At 36.6% G+C, this 18,832-nt stretch overlaps 1 protein-coding gene across 2 annotated transcripts in view; it reads right to left on the reverse strand.

Moving 5' to 3' along the window:
* Nucleotides 1-3,986: 3,986 nt before the first annotated feature.
* The window catches only part of LOC106871320 (arylsulfatase B), a 66,509-nt gene continuing 51,663 nt past the window's right edge, over nucleotides 3,987-18,832 (reverse strand). For both annotated transcript variants that reach the window (XM_089358934.1, XM_089358935.1), the window contains 7 exons: nucleotides 13,471-13,657; nucleotides 10,899-11,077; nucleotides 9,342-9,459; nucleotides 8,280-8,375; nucleotides 6,748-6,991; nucleotides 5,486-5,637; nucleotides 3,987-4,345 (listed from right to left, as the gene is read on the reverse strand). In XM_089358934.1, the coding sequence (XP_089215060.1) occupies nucleotides 4,080-4,345; nucleotides 5,486-5,637; nucleotides 6,748-6,991; nucleotides 8,280-8,375; nucleotides 9,342-9,459; nucleotides 10,899-11,077; nucleotides 13,471-13,657 (1,242 nt within the window). In that variant the 3' untranslated portion in view covers nucleotides 3,987-4,079. The remainder of the gene's footprint in view (nucleotides 4,346-5,485; nucleotides 5,638-6,747; nucleotides 6,992-8,279; nucleotides 8,376-9,341; nucleotides 9,460-10,898; nucleotides 11,078-13,470; nucleotides 13,658-18,832) is intronic.

The raw sequence follows: 18,832 nt of genomic DNA on the forward strand, positions 1-18,832 counted from the left end.
TCCTGGAAAGAAGGTGACTTTGAAATGATTTAGATTTAAATAATCTAAGTAAAACAAATAACTCAAAATGATCAGAATTGTAACATCTTTTGATTAAAGCTGATCTGTGGCTGAATAGTAACTACAATAAACATGTATAATCATATGGAATTACCATTTATTTACAATAATTATTGTCACTTGACCAAAAAATCTCATCTTATTTCCCTGTTGTTGACTCCTGGACATACTTATAAAATAAAATTCAAAAAGTACAGATAAAAAAGAAACAAAACAATCCTTTAACTTTCAGGAACATTTTTTTAATGATCAAAATTGTCAAAGCATGGAATAAATTTCTTGCACCAGTTGTTAGCTGTTAGCACACTGCTTCCTTCAAAAATTCCTGACACTCACCAATACGACCCCTATTGTGGTAGTGTACTCTTACCACTGTATGACTGTTACTGCTTGCTTTTCAGTCCTTTTCTGTTTTATCCTCAATACTCTGCATCCACTTTTGGTTTTCATTACTGTCTTTCTTTACTTATAATTGCTTTCCAAATGCTGAACCCTGTTAAAGGCAACCAGGGGCCAAATAGTAATGTTAAACCCGGTGACAATTTAAGTACAATCCATTTCCAGGCTTCTGCACAGTTCCCATCTACTCTGTTTTGCCTTTAAGGCTTGGACCAACCTGAGCCTATAGCAAAAGACATTTGCTCAAGGTATCATGCATTGTGATTAAATTTCGAATCAAATGATTGCAAAATGAACATCTCAACCATATGATGACCATGCCTGAGTTCATGCTACAGGAAAAGTAAATAATCTATAACCATTATTATGCTTTACATTTTTCTGAAGGAAGATCCAACATTTCTGATTGTCTTAAAATAACTTCTTAAGTTCTACATTCCTAGAAATATGACTGTTGCTCATTTTGAGTGGATTTAAGATGATTTCGGTGGACTTATATCACATTTATTTCTTTAGATCTCGGATGACTAATGCTTGAGTTATTGCTGCTGTTGTTTAACCCTTCTCAACCCCTGCTTAATCTTTATTGAGTAAATTTGTAATTAAAGGCGTTATGACTACATTATCTAATGAGATCTTTCTTAAAGATGACAGGGCTTAAATTTGAGGGAAGTTTATGTTATTTCTACTATGAAGTAGCTCCTTTATTATCATCTTTGGTTTTAGGTTATAGAAGTGTGTAGTTATTCAGTATATGCCTTTTTAACTTTAACTATACGATTCTGGTTTTTTTTTTTTTTTTTTTTTTGTGAGGACACAACCTTTCTGAGGTAGACTTATTCATCACTTGGTTTAATACCAAGCTCTTGGATATATTTAGTGGAGTCTATTATGTTGCAATAATTCGGACTATGTTTCCTGTCTAAGGGCAAATCCTTGCAACCTACTGATTCTGCCAGTCTTTATTGTTAACGATAATGATAATTAATGTTCAGGTCACTGCTTGGAATCGAACTTGGAATTTTGGGGTTAGTAGCCCATGCTCTTAACCACTATGCCATATATTCAAGTTTGAAATTTCCCCAAGACATCTGATGAGGGCTAGAGGGTATATCAGCTGAAATGTTGTGTTAACAACAAACAAGATGAGGACAAATATCCATCAAATGTAAATAACGTAAATAATGTAAATAATCCCAAAAGGATGAAAGGCAAAGTCGACCTTGGTAGCTTTGAATTTAGATTGTAAAGCTGGAAGAAATGCTGCTAAATACTTTGTCTGACACTCTAGTGATTCTGCCAGCTCACTGCCTTAATCCAATGCCTTAAAATGAATAATTAAATCCTTAATCCAATGCCTTAATATGAATAATTAAATACCATTCATCCATCATCATCGACATTTGATGTTCGCTTTCCATGCTGGCATGGGTTGGATGGTTTGACTGAGGGCTGGCGAACCAGGAGGTTGCACCAGGCTCCAATCCAATCTGGCAATGTTTCTACAGCTGGATGTCCTTCCTAACGCTAATCACTCTGAGAGTGTAGTGGGTGCTTTTTACGTGTCACCAGCATGAGGGCCAGTCAGGTTGCACTGGCAACAATTACGCTTGGATGATGCCTTTTACGTGCCACTGGCACGGGACCACTCAGGGTGTATTGGCATCAACCACGCTCAAATGGTGCTTTTTACGTGCCACTGGCATGGGTGCCAATCGGGCAGTACTGTCATCGGCCATGACAGCAACTTCACTTGCCTTAACAGGTCTTCACAAGTGTTATGTACTGCCCAATGATTGAAGGGTACTCTTAAATGGGCTGGATATGCTGCGCTGACACAGGCCACGGTTATGGTGCATCCATAAATAAATAAATAAATGCATGTTAAATGTTAAGGGGTTAAAGTTAATCTTAGGGAGATTAGAATTAATAACTGATTTCAAGCACTTTTGTATCTTTAGGTAATATTCAGAAGATATTGAGAAGATATTAAATCTACAGTTATGAAAATATTTTGGGGGCCAAATAGATGAGAACATTACAAAAACCTGGTAAGGACAGAACATTAGGAAATATTTTGTCCAATAGAATTTTGCTCACCAATATCAATTTATGGAAAGCATTTTTATCAATTTGAAATTTCAGTCTAGAAAAAGTAACCATCGCTGTGATATCATTAGTAATTTGATTGTCTGATAGAACTGAAAGGAAGTGAAAATTATTAATAAAATGAAATCCTTATTTTTTTTACTGTTTATTTTTCTGTTATTTTCTGTTTTATTCTGTGAACTGTGCATGCACATTTTGTTTTTGTTGTTGTCTTTCTTTATTTCACTGAATGCTGTTTTTTGGTGTTCATGTTTACCCTTTGCAGATGTTTTGTGGTGCATCTGAGCTCTGTATACAATAAAGTCATTATTATTACTAAATGACAAGCTGGCAGAATTGTTACTGGACAAAATGCTTTGCAGCATTTCCCCTGGCTCTTTTCATACTGAGTTCAAATGTCACCAAGGTTTACTTCACTTTTCATCCTTTCAGGGTCAGTAAAATAGGCACCAGTTAAGAAGTGGGGTTGATGTAATCAACTTGCTCCCTCCCCAAAATTTCAAACTTTGTGCCTAAAGTAGAAAGGATTATCATCATTAAGGTGGAGAGCTGGCAAAATTCTTAGTGCATCGGACAAAATACTCCACAACATTTCTTTTGGCTTTTTACGTCCTGAGTTCAAATTCTACTGAGGTTGACTTCACCTTTCATTCTTTCAGGAGTGATAAAATAAATACCAGTTGATCACTGGGGTCGATGGTAACAAGTAGTCTCCTCCCTCAAAATTTAAGGCTTTATGCCTATAGTTGAGAGAATTATTATTCTTATTAAAACCGAACAAAAGTTCAAATCTAGTTAAAATTAAGCATGCTATTCTAGAATGTTATTTCTTTCTCTTTCCTATCAGCTGCAGACACATGTTTTGATATCTTTGTAATCTTCTCAGTAGAGTTCATGGACAATTATTGAATTTAAGTTAAAGTTAAGTTTTTCAGAGCTATGCATGAACATAGTTTTCTTGGAAACATGAAATGAAATAGTAGTGTGACCAAAGAGACATCTTCATCCATCAAATTAGATGGGTTTAGTAATATCCAGATGTTTTTCATTAGAGAAATTCACACAAATTTCACTGGGGAAGTTCATTCAAATCAGTGGAGTTTTGTTTTGTAAGGACGAAAATAACACGTACTGTGTAATATATATATATTCTATGGTGCAACTAGTTCCTTTTGCTGATCAATAGTCAAAGACTTATATATAGAATCAGAAATGGAATGAATGTCTTTGTACTTTGAATTCTAGGCTGACTCTAATATAGTATTTTGTATCCTATGGAATTTCACACTATATTTTACAGTAAACAATAATTACTTCTGTCAGAAAAATGAAATGATTAACAACGACAGATCATCTACCCTTCCTTGATCTGAGCTAAACAAAAAAGTTAAAAAGAAAATAATAATAAAAAGACCCAATAAATATGTAATTTTTTGCTTTATCCTTTCTCAAAGAGAAACAGTTTTTTTTTATACTTACTATATACAAATTCTTAGTGATAGATATTTATTTTACATCCAAGGGCCCCATACACCATTATTTGCAAATGGATCTGCTCTCAGATCCATATAAGGATTATGACAGGGAACAGCTGTCTTATTGTAAAATGCAAGTCTGTCTAAAATCATTCGCAGCTTTTGAGGATAAGCATCTGATAAATCTTTCCTTTCCAACGGATCTCTGGCAATGTTAAACATCCAGACATTTTTCTCTGGAGGATCTCTGTCTTGCATGGTTAAATCCTTCATGTAGTGGGGTGCCAACCAGTGACCGCGACCTGAAACAACAAAACAATTACAGACTTAGACTGTAATTAGATGTTAATTTTAGTAGTCAAGTAGCTCAAGTTTTATCAAAGTTACGTCCCTTGATAGAGTTACTTCCCCAGTTTACACAAACGCCTACAAAAACTAAGAGATGTGACTGGCCATCGGTGTACGAACAATAAAGACACCTGATGCCTCCCACCCCCATTTCTTCCTTTTTATAAGACTTTTTCACTGTTTGCTTCCTGTGCATACTCCATGTACTGTTCGTGCAATTCTGATAACTTTTTCTGATGGGTTGTTGTGCACCTGAGCACTGTATACAATAAGTTAATTATTATAATTAAATATGGGTACACCAAATACCATACAACATGAGTTACCACCACATCTAGAAGATGTGTCACAGTTAGCAAATGAGAGAAGATAATCTCAAAGATCAAGGAATCTCCATTGTTGACGTAACATTAACGAAAGAGACAGGTTTGTTGTCTGGAGATAAGAGGGTAACTATGGACAAGTGTTTCTGCCTCAGTAGGTTTCATCAGCATGGCTGTTAGCCTACCTTATCTCCAGTAGCCACATTTATGGGCCTAGGTAATAAATTAAACAAAAATAAGCAAAGCGAAATCTCTCAGAGTGGTTAGTGGCATGTATTTGAGTAACGTAGATAAATACAGGTATCCCTTCTCAAACGGAGCTGGGTTTATTTGCCATTTGAGACAGGTGGAGATAATTTTAATGAATTAAGAAGTCATATTGTATTTGATATTCGTGTATTAAGTTGATCATCAAAATACCCTCTAAGCAAAATAAACTGATTGTTGCTTAGAGTACAAAGAAAATTAAATTCTTGTGCGGTTACTGCAAAATAAGTAATATCATTGTAATAATTGATTCCTTATTTACTGAAAAATGTAATATTTAATAAAAGTAAAGGTCACATCATGTGGAGAGATGAAAATACCAACATTTATTTCTGACTTTCACAATTCTTTTGGATTAATTATTGCTACATAGTTACACACAAGATTCTTCTAATTCTGAATTTTACCTGTGTAATGCATGGTTTAGAAGTGGGGTCCTTTTCAAAGGCTGGTTCTGAACAAAAAGTGTATTTCTACTATTTATGTCATGCTATTTTAGCTTACCTTGTTTGCCTGTCATAACTTTCCATGCTCCAAATCGAATCGATGCTTTGATCCTTGTGTCAAATTTTGTACCTGACAATTTATCACCATGTGGATAGTGGCAGGAGTCTATGTTGAACAGTATCTCTTTACGTTTTGTCTGGGTACCATAACTGTAAGAAAAGAAAGAAAGAAGGAAAAATATGACTATGACATGTTGAAAACACCAATAAAAACAGCAGTATTTATTCTTAATGATATCAATAGTTGAGTTCCTTTCTTCTTGCCTATCCTTTTCCTTGAGATCTTTAGTGAAAGTAATATTGCATCACTTGTTTAAAATTTCTCAAAGATTTATTTTATATCATGCATTTGTTGAACAATGAGCATTATTAGTTCCAGATTTCCAATAGCCTAATTAATCACTGGTTCGATATATTGTTGACAGAAGGTGGCGAGCTGGCAGAATCGTTAGCACGCCGTGCGAAATGCTTAGTGGTATTTCGTCTGTCCTTATGTTCTGAGTTCCATTTCCACCGAAGTTGATTTTGCCTTTCATCCATTTGGGTTGATAAATTGAGTACAAGTTGTGAAATGGGGTTGATCTAATCGACTGGCTCCCTCCCCCAAAATTTCAGACCTTGTGCCTACAGTAGAAAGGATTGTTAGATATTTATAAGGCAGTGAGCTGGCAGAATCGTTAGCACACCGGGCAAAATGCTTAGCAGTATTTTGTTTGTCTTTATGTTCTGAGTTCAAATTCCACCAAGGTCAACTTTGCCTTTTATTCTTTCGGGGTCGATAAATTAAGTAAATTAAGTATACTGGGGTCAATCTAGTCGACTGGCTCCCTCTCAAAAATTTCGGGCTTTGTGCCCAGAGTAGAAAAGAATATATTGTTGACAGAAATAATGAAAAGTGATGACTGTAAAATGTAAGAGAACAAATTACCACACTGCTGAAAAAGACAAGCTTAGCACATCCCTCTTGGGGGATGCCTTTGAGATATCTATAACGAAGTAAGTGTGGGCTTGATATGTGTTGCCTAGGTTGTGGCTGGATAATGCATGGTTGGGGAATATGAAATGGGAATGAAGAAAAGAAATGTTGATGGTGGATTTGGAAGCGTGAGTTCTCCCAATGAGTGAAATCAGATAGTGGTTGAGAGAGTCCTCCTTCCATTTGTCTCTCTCTCTCTAGGTTTCCTTAACATTGAAGTTTTTTTTACTAAGGATTAACAACAACAACAACAAAAAATTGTATGGAAGACAATCTGGACAAACCTGATACTTTTCCACTGGTCATAACCAGCAAGATCCTTGGTTCCATTTAGACTGCCTCCAGCCAGTCGCACAAATGTTGGGAACCAGTCTGATATGTGTATTAGTTGTCTTGAAATGATACGATTTCGTTTTAATAGCTTGCTATATACAAATCCTACACCGCGTATACCTCCTTCCCAATACCGGCCTTTTCCACCACGAAGGGGCCAGTTTGATGATCCCTTTATTGTGCTGCCACCATTATCTGTTGGAAAGAAAAGAAAAGAAATTCACATAATTAGGAGGTTTTGGCTGAGGTTACTTGTCCTGGGATCATGTGATTGTATTAAGGTGGGTGATAGATTAGGTCACCACCCAAGTACAGGAACAATCCCATTGATGGGCCTCTAAACAGTTTTTGTCAACCATGTTTCAGTCTTTAGGCCATGTGGAAAATTCTTGCCAAAGATGGTGTGGAGTGGTATTGAATCCATTAAACTGGGGGACTAAACAACATTTTGTAACAACTCTTTTACTCTTTTACTTGTTTCAGTCATTTGACTGCGGCCATGCTGGAACACCACCTCTAGTCGAGCAAATTGACCCCAGGACTTATTCTTTGTAAGCCTCGTACTTATTCTATCGGTCTCTTTTGCCGAACCGCTAAGTTACAGGGACGTAAACACACCAGCATCGGTTGTCAAGCAAAGTTGGGGGGACAAACACAGACACACAAACTTATACACACACATACATATATATACATATATACGACGGGCTTCTTTCAGTTTCCATCTACCAAATCCACTCACAAGGCTTTGGTCAGCCCGAGGCTACAGTAGAAGACACTTGCCCAAGGTGCCATGCAGTGGGACTGAACCCAGAACCATGTGGTTGGTAAGCAAGCTACTTACCACACAGCCAAACCAGTGATCTATATGCTTAACATACAAAAAAAAAGATCCCCTGGAAAATCTCTCTCAGATCCACCCTGTCAATTGAAACAAATAGATGGAGACATGAGATGATAAGGTATAACATAGATACACAATATCTGAAAAATAAGTGGAATGGTCACAACTGGAGTGCCTTTGATCATAGGTCTCTTCCGTCAGGACTGATAAGGGTCTAAACAACAATGATAAAACAACTAATGTGAAATGTCATCATTGTTTGACTGCAGAAGCAGACAGCCATCATCCTACCGCTTGACCAATTATAGTATCTATAATTAATGATCAAATCCTGATTAATAACCAGGATCATTAGTGAGATTTTAATCTGTATGCAGAATTTGAATCGTTAGGCAAAAACTGAACTCAGAATGTAAAGATCCAGGACTATTACTATGAAGCTTTTCATCTGCTGATTTAGCAATTTCACCATAGGCAGAGTTGACCTCAGTGAGATTTGAAGCCAGTTTACAGAGAATCAAAGCAAATACTACATGGCATTTTATTTGATATGCTAATGACTTAGCAAATTCACTGACTTAATAAAAAAAAAGTAGAATCAAAAAAAGCATTAAAAAAAACAAAGCAAAATTTTATAACCTGTTGAAAACACAAAGATAGTATTTTTCCACATCATTTTCTTCTTGAGGAGCGTAATGAGATATCCAATGCTTTCATCAATGCAGGACACCATTCCTACAGATTAGAGAATCCTGGATTACTATTTCTGTATACACAATAGTTATTTATTGGATAAAAATTGTTGGGGTTTTGAACGCACATTTATGGCAACACCTCAACACAAATGTATTATAACACATGTGACAAGAGTTACAGCATATGATTAGAATCAACACATGTAAACACATGTAAACACATGTAAACACATGTAAACAGAACATATATAAATACAATTACAACATACCTAATCACCGTTCCAATTGAAGTTACCACAGTTCATCTCCCTCTTTTCTCTCTCTCTCTCTTACACACACAAGCACACACATTATAATTAACCACACATAAATATAATACAAATAATCACTATCTACCATGCATATATGCTTAGAATTATCTCATACAATTACAATCACAGGTAATTTATAACCATAAATATAATTACAATTAATATAAACAATTATGACATGTCGTCACAAATGCAACGCCCACACAATTCCAATTTGGACCCATTTCATTTCAATTACAGCACATAATAACAATTAAAAATAGACGTAATTACAGTTATGATACATGTAATCATAATTACAAGATGCATTGTTCCATATGGGCCAAATGAAGTGTAATATCTTTTATTCATTGCTTTGATAGATAATAATTATAAAAAGGAAATGTAGAACATCAGACTTAATTCATTACATTATTTTAATTTTTCATGTCCTGGAAACACTGTGAACGCAGGGGTGACAAAAAGGGAAGGCAATGAAGGTTGAATTTGAGCACTAAAAAGACAAAAATGTAAGACATTGACTCCATGTGCTTCTTTAATAGTCAGATGTTCTTTCTGTCACTTACTCTCTAATAAAGGATATTTCTATGATTTGCATGAAACTGGTCTGCAGTACCAAAAGGGTTGGAGACCATTGCGTGTTGTTCCTACGAGTCTGTTAACTTTAATTGGTGAAATAAACCAAACTCACTGACCTGCTAGTCTCCTCCTTTCTCCTGAGGGTATCCAAGAATTCTTGTAGAGTTCTTTGTACTTCAGTGGCACCTTCAAAGGGGTATGTACTGCTTGCAGGGACAGGAGTAAGAACATTGGCTGAAATGAAATCAAACAAACGAGTTTAGAGGTTTTTGTATGTATGTGTATGTGATAATGTGTGTGTGAGTGAGTGAGAGAGAGAGAGAGAGAGTGAATGAGTGAGTATGTGTATGTGTGGATCTGTGTGGTAAGTATATGCACATATGTGGATATGTGTTTGTGAGAGTGTATATATAATAATGCGTGTATGTATGTGGATCTGTGTGCTATGCATATGCACATATGTGGATGTGTGTGGTGTGTGTTAATTAATATTAAAATATAAGCTGTGGAGCGACAGAATCAGAACATCGGGTAAAATGTTTTTGCTGTATTTAGTTACAGTTCTTTACACTCTGAGTTCCAATACAGCCAAAGTCAACATTGCTTCCTGGGGTCACATCATTAAGATGTAGATTAGAAGTTAAAACTTCCTACAGGATGTTGGACAGAATGTCTTTTGGTATTAAGTTACATACCATTACGCTCTGAGTTCAAATCCTTAAGGTGTTAGTTTTATCTTTCATCCTTCCAGGATCAATTAAATAAAACACCAGTCAAATTAATCTATAAGTTAATCTACAGGGTGTCCACAAGGTCTGGGTACATGGAGTAAATGAAATCATAACATAAACAATTAAATATAAGAAATAATAATTTCTTAAAGTATGTGTTAATCTTCATGTGGGTACATGGAGTAAATGAAATCATAATATAAACAATTAAATATAAGAAATAATTTCTTAAAGTATGTGTTAATCTCCATGTACCCAGACTTTGTGGACACCCTGTATATTCCTTTAAGACAGCCGAGATGAGACTAAAAGTATAATAGATAACAAAGAAGATTTTTTGCCTTTTCTCTCTCTGTTAAGCTCATGGGAGTCGTTTTGTTAATATATTTCTGTTAAAATACTCTTCCTTTGTTCCTTTGTGTCTCTTCATTTTGAAAATAATGAAGAATTTAGGAAAATAACTTTGTCATTGTTAATCTGGTGTTTGGAACTTGAATTAACATGAAATTTTGATGGAAGATTCTAATTTAGATCACCTTAAGCAGAAAAATTGTATCATAGAACTACGAGCAGTCTTAGGCAGGTGATATCAAAAAGGTTAATAAATACGAATGAAATTGAGATCTTAAAACCAAGGTGCCATGTAAAAAGTATTAGAATGGTTGCTAGTGCCTTGTAAGAAGCACTGGTGATGGAGCCATGTAAAAAACAGCCAGTACACTCTGAAAAGTGGTTGGCATTAGGAAGGGCATCCAGCCATAGAGACGAAACCAAAACAGACTGTGGAACCTGTTGTGGCCCCCAGGCCTTTCCAGTCCCTGCCAAGCCACCTGACCCATATCAGCATGGAAAATGGACATTAAATGTTGATGATGATGAGATGAAGATTCAATAAGTGAGAAGTGTCAACTACTTCAGCTATCCACGAAATAACGTAATTACTTTTTTAGTGTTGTGTTTTCTAATGAGTTGAGCCGCTTTCTTTGTGAAGAGATGAGTTGAATATATTCGCTTATTCTTGTAACTGAAGTCGGGTGTCGTATTATTCCAAAGATCATATCCACAGTAACCCAGGAAACAGCGCCGATGTGTGTAATGGTTGCCACTGCCAGTGAGGAGACCTTGAGATAAATAAATAAATAAATAAATAAACATGTAATCATTCATTGAATATATTGATAGATCAATAGATAATAATCAATTTCAGTGAAGCCATGACTACTTGTCATAGAACTCCGTTACTTTAGGCTGATCGTCAATAACCTCCATTGACTGTCTGGGGTTGTCGTTGGTATATTCTAAACCCATTGGACAAACTTGGTTGTCCTGACATCGACATCTGGACGCACGTTGAGAATGCTTCTTTCTCTTAGAATGTCTTAGAATGTCTAAGAAAGGCGGCGAGCTGGCAGAAACGTTAGCACACCGGGCGAAATATTCAGCGGTATTTCGTCTGCCGCTACGTTCTGAGTTCAAATTCCGCCGAGGTCGACTTTGCCTGTCATCCTTTCGGGGTCGATATAATCGACTTAATCCGTTTGTCTGTCCTTGTTTGTCCCCTCTGTGTGTAGCCCCTTGTGGGCAGTAAAGAAATAAGAATGTCATTCCTCTTCTGGGAGCCTCCAGCTCTTTCCCGACCCTGAGCACGAAATACCTTGCAACTTACGAGAAGCCTTGAGCCACTGTGATTGGTGGCTTCAATCAATAAACACAAAGTGCCTTCCTGCTGCTTCTTGTGTCAAATTGGAATCTGCCGTATGGATGCTGCGTTGCATTGAGAATGAGCCGAAATTTGGCACATGTCACGTGATATTACTTTTCGTTATCTTCCACGCATGGCTCACTAAAACTGTGTTTAGAAACACCCAGTTACCTAGCGCACTCTGTAATAAGAAACATTCGTTCTACACACACACACACACACACACACACACACACACACACACACACACACACACACACACACACACACACATCACCATCAACATTAAATTAAATTAGATACTTTATAAACATCAATCCAATACAAAAATGCTGTGCACAGAACCGCCTCTCTGTCTTGGATTCATGTTTATTAAGTAGCTAATCCAATTTAATATTTAGAATGAAAACCTTTAATTATTTTAGTTTATATACTATTATTATTATTATCATTATTTAGCAGAAGCAACAGAGTGACTCAAGGGATGAAAGTTTCGTGTGTGTCACTATGTTGGTTATGTTAAATATTAAAAAATATATTTTGAGTTCTATTTTTCTTGTTTGCATCACCAAACCTATATCTTTATACACATATATATATATCTTTTAAGAGTAAAAGGAAGAGTTAGGAGGATTGGTATGAGGTAGATAACCAAGTGAAGTGGTAGGGGGCTGGTAACTTTATAACAGATGTTATCAGAGAGATGCTTACTTCTGTCCATCACACACACACACATACAGAGCTTCACGCGCGCATAACATATCCTCACTATATATATATACATATATATATATATATATATATATATATATCCCGCATTGCTTTTCTCTTACATACACAGACATATATACAGTAACACACACACAAACACTTACAAACTAAAACTGTAGCAGACGATAACTGGAGAAAACATGTACGTCTGTATTTGTACACAAGGTGCGTTCAAAAAGTATCTGACTTTATTTTTTCTCGCCAAAAATAGTGCCGCGTGGGCAAAATCCTTTGAGTGGATGTGGTGGCACCCTTCCTGCGGATGTTTAAAAATTTTCGCGCCAGTAGGCCGCCTCAGTTCTCGGCTGTTACACCTAGAATACAGACGTGTATTACGCGCCCATCGGATTTTCGTTTTCATGCAAGATGACCGAACGCATCTAGCAGAAATATTGTGTTAAGTTTTGCAAAAAGCTTGGTCACGTTCAAGCCCAGATCATCCAGAAGATTCAGCAGGCCTTTGGCAATGATGCGATGGACAAAATTCAGATCAAAGAACGGTACATCCTCGCTTTCCACAGAGGTGCGGACCATGTTTGAAGCGGATGTACCATGCCACACAGACAGGAGAATCTAGTCATGGCTGTCAGATAATTCATACGACCACAATACCTCTAACATCTGGCCACATAACTCCCCAAACTGCAACCCCCTTGATTATTATGTGTAGGACGCAGTTGAGCGAGAGACCAACAAAACTCCTTGTAACACCAAAGATGAACTGAAGGTAAGGATTATGGCAGCATTCACCAACTTCAAAAAAGGAGACTGTCCAGAAGAGTTGCAGGAAATTCTGAAGTTGTCTGGAGACCTCAGACCGTGATGACCCACTCAACCCATGCCAACATAGAAAGCGGAGTAAAACGAATATGATGATGTTGATAATAATGATGATATGAGTGTGTAAAAATAAAAATAAACAAATAGGAAATAACTGAATATATACAAAAATACAGCGTAGTTTCCTGTAGCTGTTTATGTTTGGTGTTAACGGCGTCATCATTATTTTATATAATTTAAAAGAACTTGCTAATAATTTACCATAAAAAGAATCAAATCCTCTGTTAGTTGGTAGATACTTCTGGGCGTAATGGCCTTGATGCCATTTACCAATTAAATGTGTAGTATAACCATTCTCTTTCAGTTTCTCTGCCAACGTAGGACTATCTAATGGTAAACCAGTCGGTTCCATGGGTTTGATGTTGGTATGTTGAAATCCCATGTGTATCTGGAAAAGCAAAATTAAAAATAAACAACAATTATTCCAAAATGAAGGATTAAAAGAGAATAAACAATTGATTTGGTTTTAATTACTTGCACCATCATCATTAGCAATAGTCACATGACCATTAATGTCAACATGACCATTGTTGTCACCCGCATTATCATCATCATGACCACCATCACCCGTACCATCATCAACTTCATCATCGCCATCATAATCATCTTTACGATCTTTCTCTTCATCGCTACTATCATCGTCTATACACTCTTCATCAGCACTGCTGCTGCTGATGCTGCTGCTGCTACTACTACTACTGCTGCTGTCAAGACAACAACAACGACGGCAACCGATATCATCACCAAAACCACTTCACTTCATCACTATCACTATTCTCCTCTTTCACATTATCTTCATCTCTAAGACAAATACCAGCACAATTATGATCATCACCACCAGCCCCCACAATGGTCACAGCCATGTTTTCATCAGAACCTGCATCACCACCGTCATTTTCTTATTATAATCATCACCATCACCATCACCATTGCAGGGCTTTCTGGTTGTGATGGTGGAAAAAGGACCGATGATAGATGTCTGAGTGTTAATGATCACGGTGGAGCCCGTAGGCCAAGCAATGATGTACCTACGGCCTCCATCATGGTTATAAACGATAGGACCTCCACTGTCGGTCCTTCCACCATCAAAATCCGAGAGCTCAGCAAAGTTTTGACCTATCTATACACATAAGTACATACATATGGAGTTAATGGTTTGGGTACAAGCCCAGTCCCATTTCCAAATAAATCCCCTACACGCATACCAACGCTGCTCTCATATTAGTCCCTTAAACCACTCTCTTACACACACACACACACACCACGTTTTTGTTAACATAATTATCCCAGGTCTTTTTTGTGGGGTGAGGACAACTCTTGGTGGATAGTTGTAAAGCATTAGCTATATAAGTACGTGTGTGTGCGTGAGTGAGTGAGTGAGTGAGTGAGTGATAGAGTGTTTCTGTGTGTAAATGTAAAATGAAACAGAAAAATGTATTGTAATTTGCTTGAAGCATTGTGATGTGTATAAGTGATATGTTTGAAAAACAAACTTTGAGCAATGCAGATGAGGAATTAAACAAAAGATGCAGAGTGATGTGAAGAAATGAATTGTATTAGCTTACATAAGCTGTTAAAATATTCTATAATATTTCGAGAAAGACTCCCCTTTTCAAATATAAGGAAGAAAGTAATCAAAGAGTTCTGGAAATGGATTGATACCGGTAGGCCATTATGGTGTCTTGCGCCATATTTCTCCGATCCCTTTATTTTGTTTCTTCTATTTGAAAAGGAGAATCTTTCTCAAAATATTTAGGATAATTAAATAACCTAAGCAAGGTAATACAATATCCTTTCTCTTCGTTTTCATCTATTAATGTAACTTCACAAATTTTCTCACCTGCATTGCTCAGTTTTTCTTTTAAATATTTATATAATTTAAATATGGAAATGTATCTTCATGCAAATATCTCATGTTAAGAAACAGTGAGATAACTATTGGATTTTAACATTCAGTTAATAATATATAATGAATAGTGGAGCGCCTTGTTATTTTCAGCAGAAGTAACAGTTTGTGCTTGTAAAATGAAATTTATTCAGAGATTTTATTAACTATATTTCCGTTATGCAATAAAATAGCTCATTTGTCTGATATGCAAACATTACAACGATTAGTGATTTGGTTAAAGGTTTTTAAGCGATCTACACACTTCCCATTTGGAGTCGAAATGTGTATGGTTATTTAAAGTACTGCCAAAAATATAAACTGTATTAAGGTTAGTGTTACACATAAATTAACGAGATTTTTTTTTATAAATCTGGCAGTTTGTTGGGTCATATTTCGAAGGATTATAAGACCATCATTATATTATAGCCCACCCTGTAAAAATACACATAAACGCATGCGGGCACACGCACACATGCATACTTACGTATGGGTTTATGTATATGCATTTATCTAGACACACGAGCATTTATATATATTGCACAAACAAGTATATACATATAAACACAAACACACATATGCATATACATAAATATATATGTATGTATATGTGTGTGTGTGTGTGTGTGTGTGTGTGTGTGTGTGTGTGTGTGTTTTGGGTGTGCGCTTGTGCATGTCATATATTTTTTTTTCCTGAAAAGTTCCAGATACTGAAGTGGGAGGGGTGGGCTATGATACAACACGAACGAACATAATGAAAGATTTAGAAAAAAATCTCAGTAATCTATTAGTACACTAGCCTTAATATAGTTAATTTTCTCGGTTACATTAAACGTCTATGCTAGCCAATATATTCTTATTGGAAACCAAATGAAATACTACAATATTTCTACAAAAATTCATTCCACCAGTCTGCTATTAAAAAAAAAAATAAAAAATAAACATCCAAAATCATTACCCTTCACTATCAAGTGTGACATATGTTGAAAATCTATTGAATAATGGGGAAAATTTCTGCAACAGCCTGTTTTCAGGGAGTTTTCGTAATTGCCGAGATATACGGGGTGCGGTGAATAAGTTGCCTAAATTACGCAAAAATGAAAATAACTCTGACATCTCATTTTAACAGATATAGTTACCAAAATTACATAAAAATATCTCGAAATATCAAAGAGTAAATTTATTCAATAAAATCGCCATTGGCTTCAAACACGGTCTCGAGACGACTTCGGAATCTCCTGCAACTTTTCTGGATAGTCTCCTTTTTTTTAAAGTTGGTGAATGCTGTCATAATCCTTGCCTTCAGTTCATCTTTGGTGTTGCAAGGAGTTTTGTTGGTCTCTCGCTCAACTGTGTCCTACCGTACCAGTGATTGTAGGATCTCTAGGAATGATAAAAAAAGGTACTGAAACCTATTTGAAAATGATACCAGGTTTACCATCCTTACAGGAAGTGCAAAAAATCGTGTTAACTGGAACGACTCCTGTACTGAGAAGAGCATTATCGCTGTGAAAACAACATCCATTCATTAATTTTTATTTATTTATTAATTCTTTTTTTTAAATACCTGTGAACTTGCGTGTGTAAACTGGGAATGCATACAATGAGTTTCTCTACCCTAGGTCTACGGAAAACACTCGGCGAGAAATGGAAGAAAATTTGAAGAAAGAAGAAAAAACAACAACATAATGTTGATGATGATGATGATGATGGTGATGACGACGATGATGATGTGAGGAACATGTCTGAGCTTTTTATCCAATTTCCTTTTTAATGAATCAAAACCATTATTCTCCTTTTCGTCTTATATGATTCTATGGCGTAGTATCTTCTGCTATGGCTACCCAGGTGGACCAACTCCAGTTAAGAAATGAAATAGGAAATGTAGCGGAACTTCCCAGATTAAATTACAAATATTTCACGCTTATTCGTCTTGTCATTTTGGTTTCTTTCCGTGGTTTTTATTTTTTGCTTTTATGTATTTATTTCTGCATTTATTTATCATTTATTTATAATTTAATCACTTGCCTTATGTACTATGTTTATTATTATTTTTAAAAATTTATTTAGTCGATTATATTCATTCTTTTCTATTTTTTTGTATTCATGTGTTTTTTTTTTTTTTATGTTTGTCTCCACTTCCGTTACCGCCGGGCTGTCATTTTACATTAACATCTGCACACACACACACACACACACACACACACACGTACATGCACGCACGCGTGTATATACACAAGCCATTCACATTAAAAATTAAAAAAATAAACGCACATAGATGCAGAATTATATATCTATACATAAAGTCACACAAGCACAGATGCACACTTACAAATTCACATTTATGAATACACACGCACACCATTTACATGCACAAACATAAACACGCAAACATGTTGAAACATATCAATGCATACATACACAATCCACATAAACACAGCCTCCCCCCACACACAACCACATGCTATTCACAGTTGGCGTAGCTCTTAGGGGAACAACGGGAGAAACCGTTCTTTCTGAGCACATTTTTCAAAACTGGCGCCTTTTCAACGATTTTTAAAAAACTCATTTGTTCATAAAAGTCGATTTTTTTTTTATCTCTGTTAATCTCATGACTTTGGAAAAACTTTTTGGAGTCATTGCTTTATTTGACCCAGCTTCCGTTTTCTTTTTTTTTTAACTGTCTGCTCAATCTCCTGTGATGTGTCAGTGACTGTTGACATCTGAAAAACCAACACAAGCCCTGATGTCGTAACCTCTCAACATTATACGATCCCGTGGAGTTTCATCTTTGTTATGTTACACCTATGTCAGTAGTTGAAAGTTTCATACGAAATGATATTGTTACTGAAACCCGAACTCAGGTGGAAAGGTCAGACTACCCTCTTTGTTGGACCCCCCCCCCCCCGCCTAGATGGCGTAATAATTCACACCCGGACAACGTCGGGTTATACTGCTAGTAATTAATGAAATACTTCGCGTAATATAAGAGAAATGAGTCAAAAATTGTTTGGTATGAGTCACAGCGCGTTTTTTCTTTATATGGTCATTTTCCCTAACTTTAGAGCCTGGCTATTCCTCTGGGTGTGGAGGCGCAATGGCCCAGTGGTTAGGGCAGCGGACTCGCGGTCGGAGGATCGCGGTTCCGATTCCCAGACTGGGCGCTGTGTGTGTTTATTGAGAGAAAACACCTAAAAGTTCCACGAGGCTCCGGCAGGGGGTGGTGGCGACCCCAGCTTTCTCTCACTCTTTCTTCCTGTTTCGTGAGTAACGCTGTGATGGACTGGCGTCCCGTCCAGCTGGTGGTGGTGGTGGTGGTGGTGGGGAACACATACGCCACAGAAACCGGGAAACCGGGCCCATGAGCCTGGCTAGGCTTTAAAAGGGCGCATAAATAAATAATAATTCCTCTGGGTATTTACATGCGTAGACATAAACATATATACATAAACATATTTATACATACAGAAATGACATGTGTACAGATACGCACATTCGCATGCATGCACAGCACACGCACGCACACACACACATACGAACACACCCTCAACACACACACACACACACACACACACACACACACACACAAGTATGAATGAATTCAAGATAGGATAGCGTGAGGTTACAATGTACTGAAAGAAAAAATAGCAAGTGTATATGTATGCGGAAATGGATATG

This window comes from Octopus bimaculoides, chromosome 10, assembly GCF_046866305.1.
Source record: "Octopus bimaculoides isolate indiv1 chromosome 10, ASM4686630v1, whole genome shotgun sequence".
Lineage (NCBI taxonomy): Eukaryota > Metazoa > Mollusca > Cephalopoda > Octopoda > Octopodidae > Octopus > Octopus bimaculoides.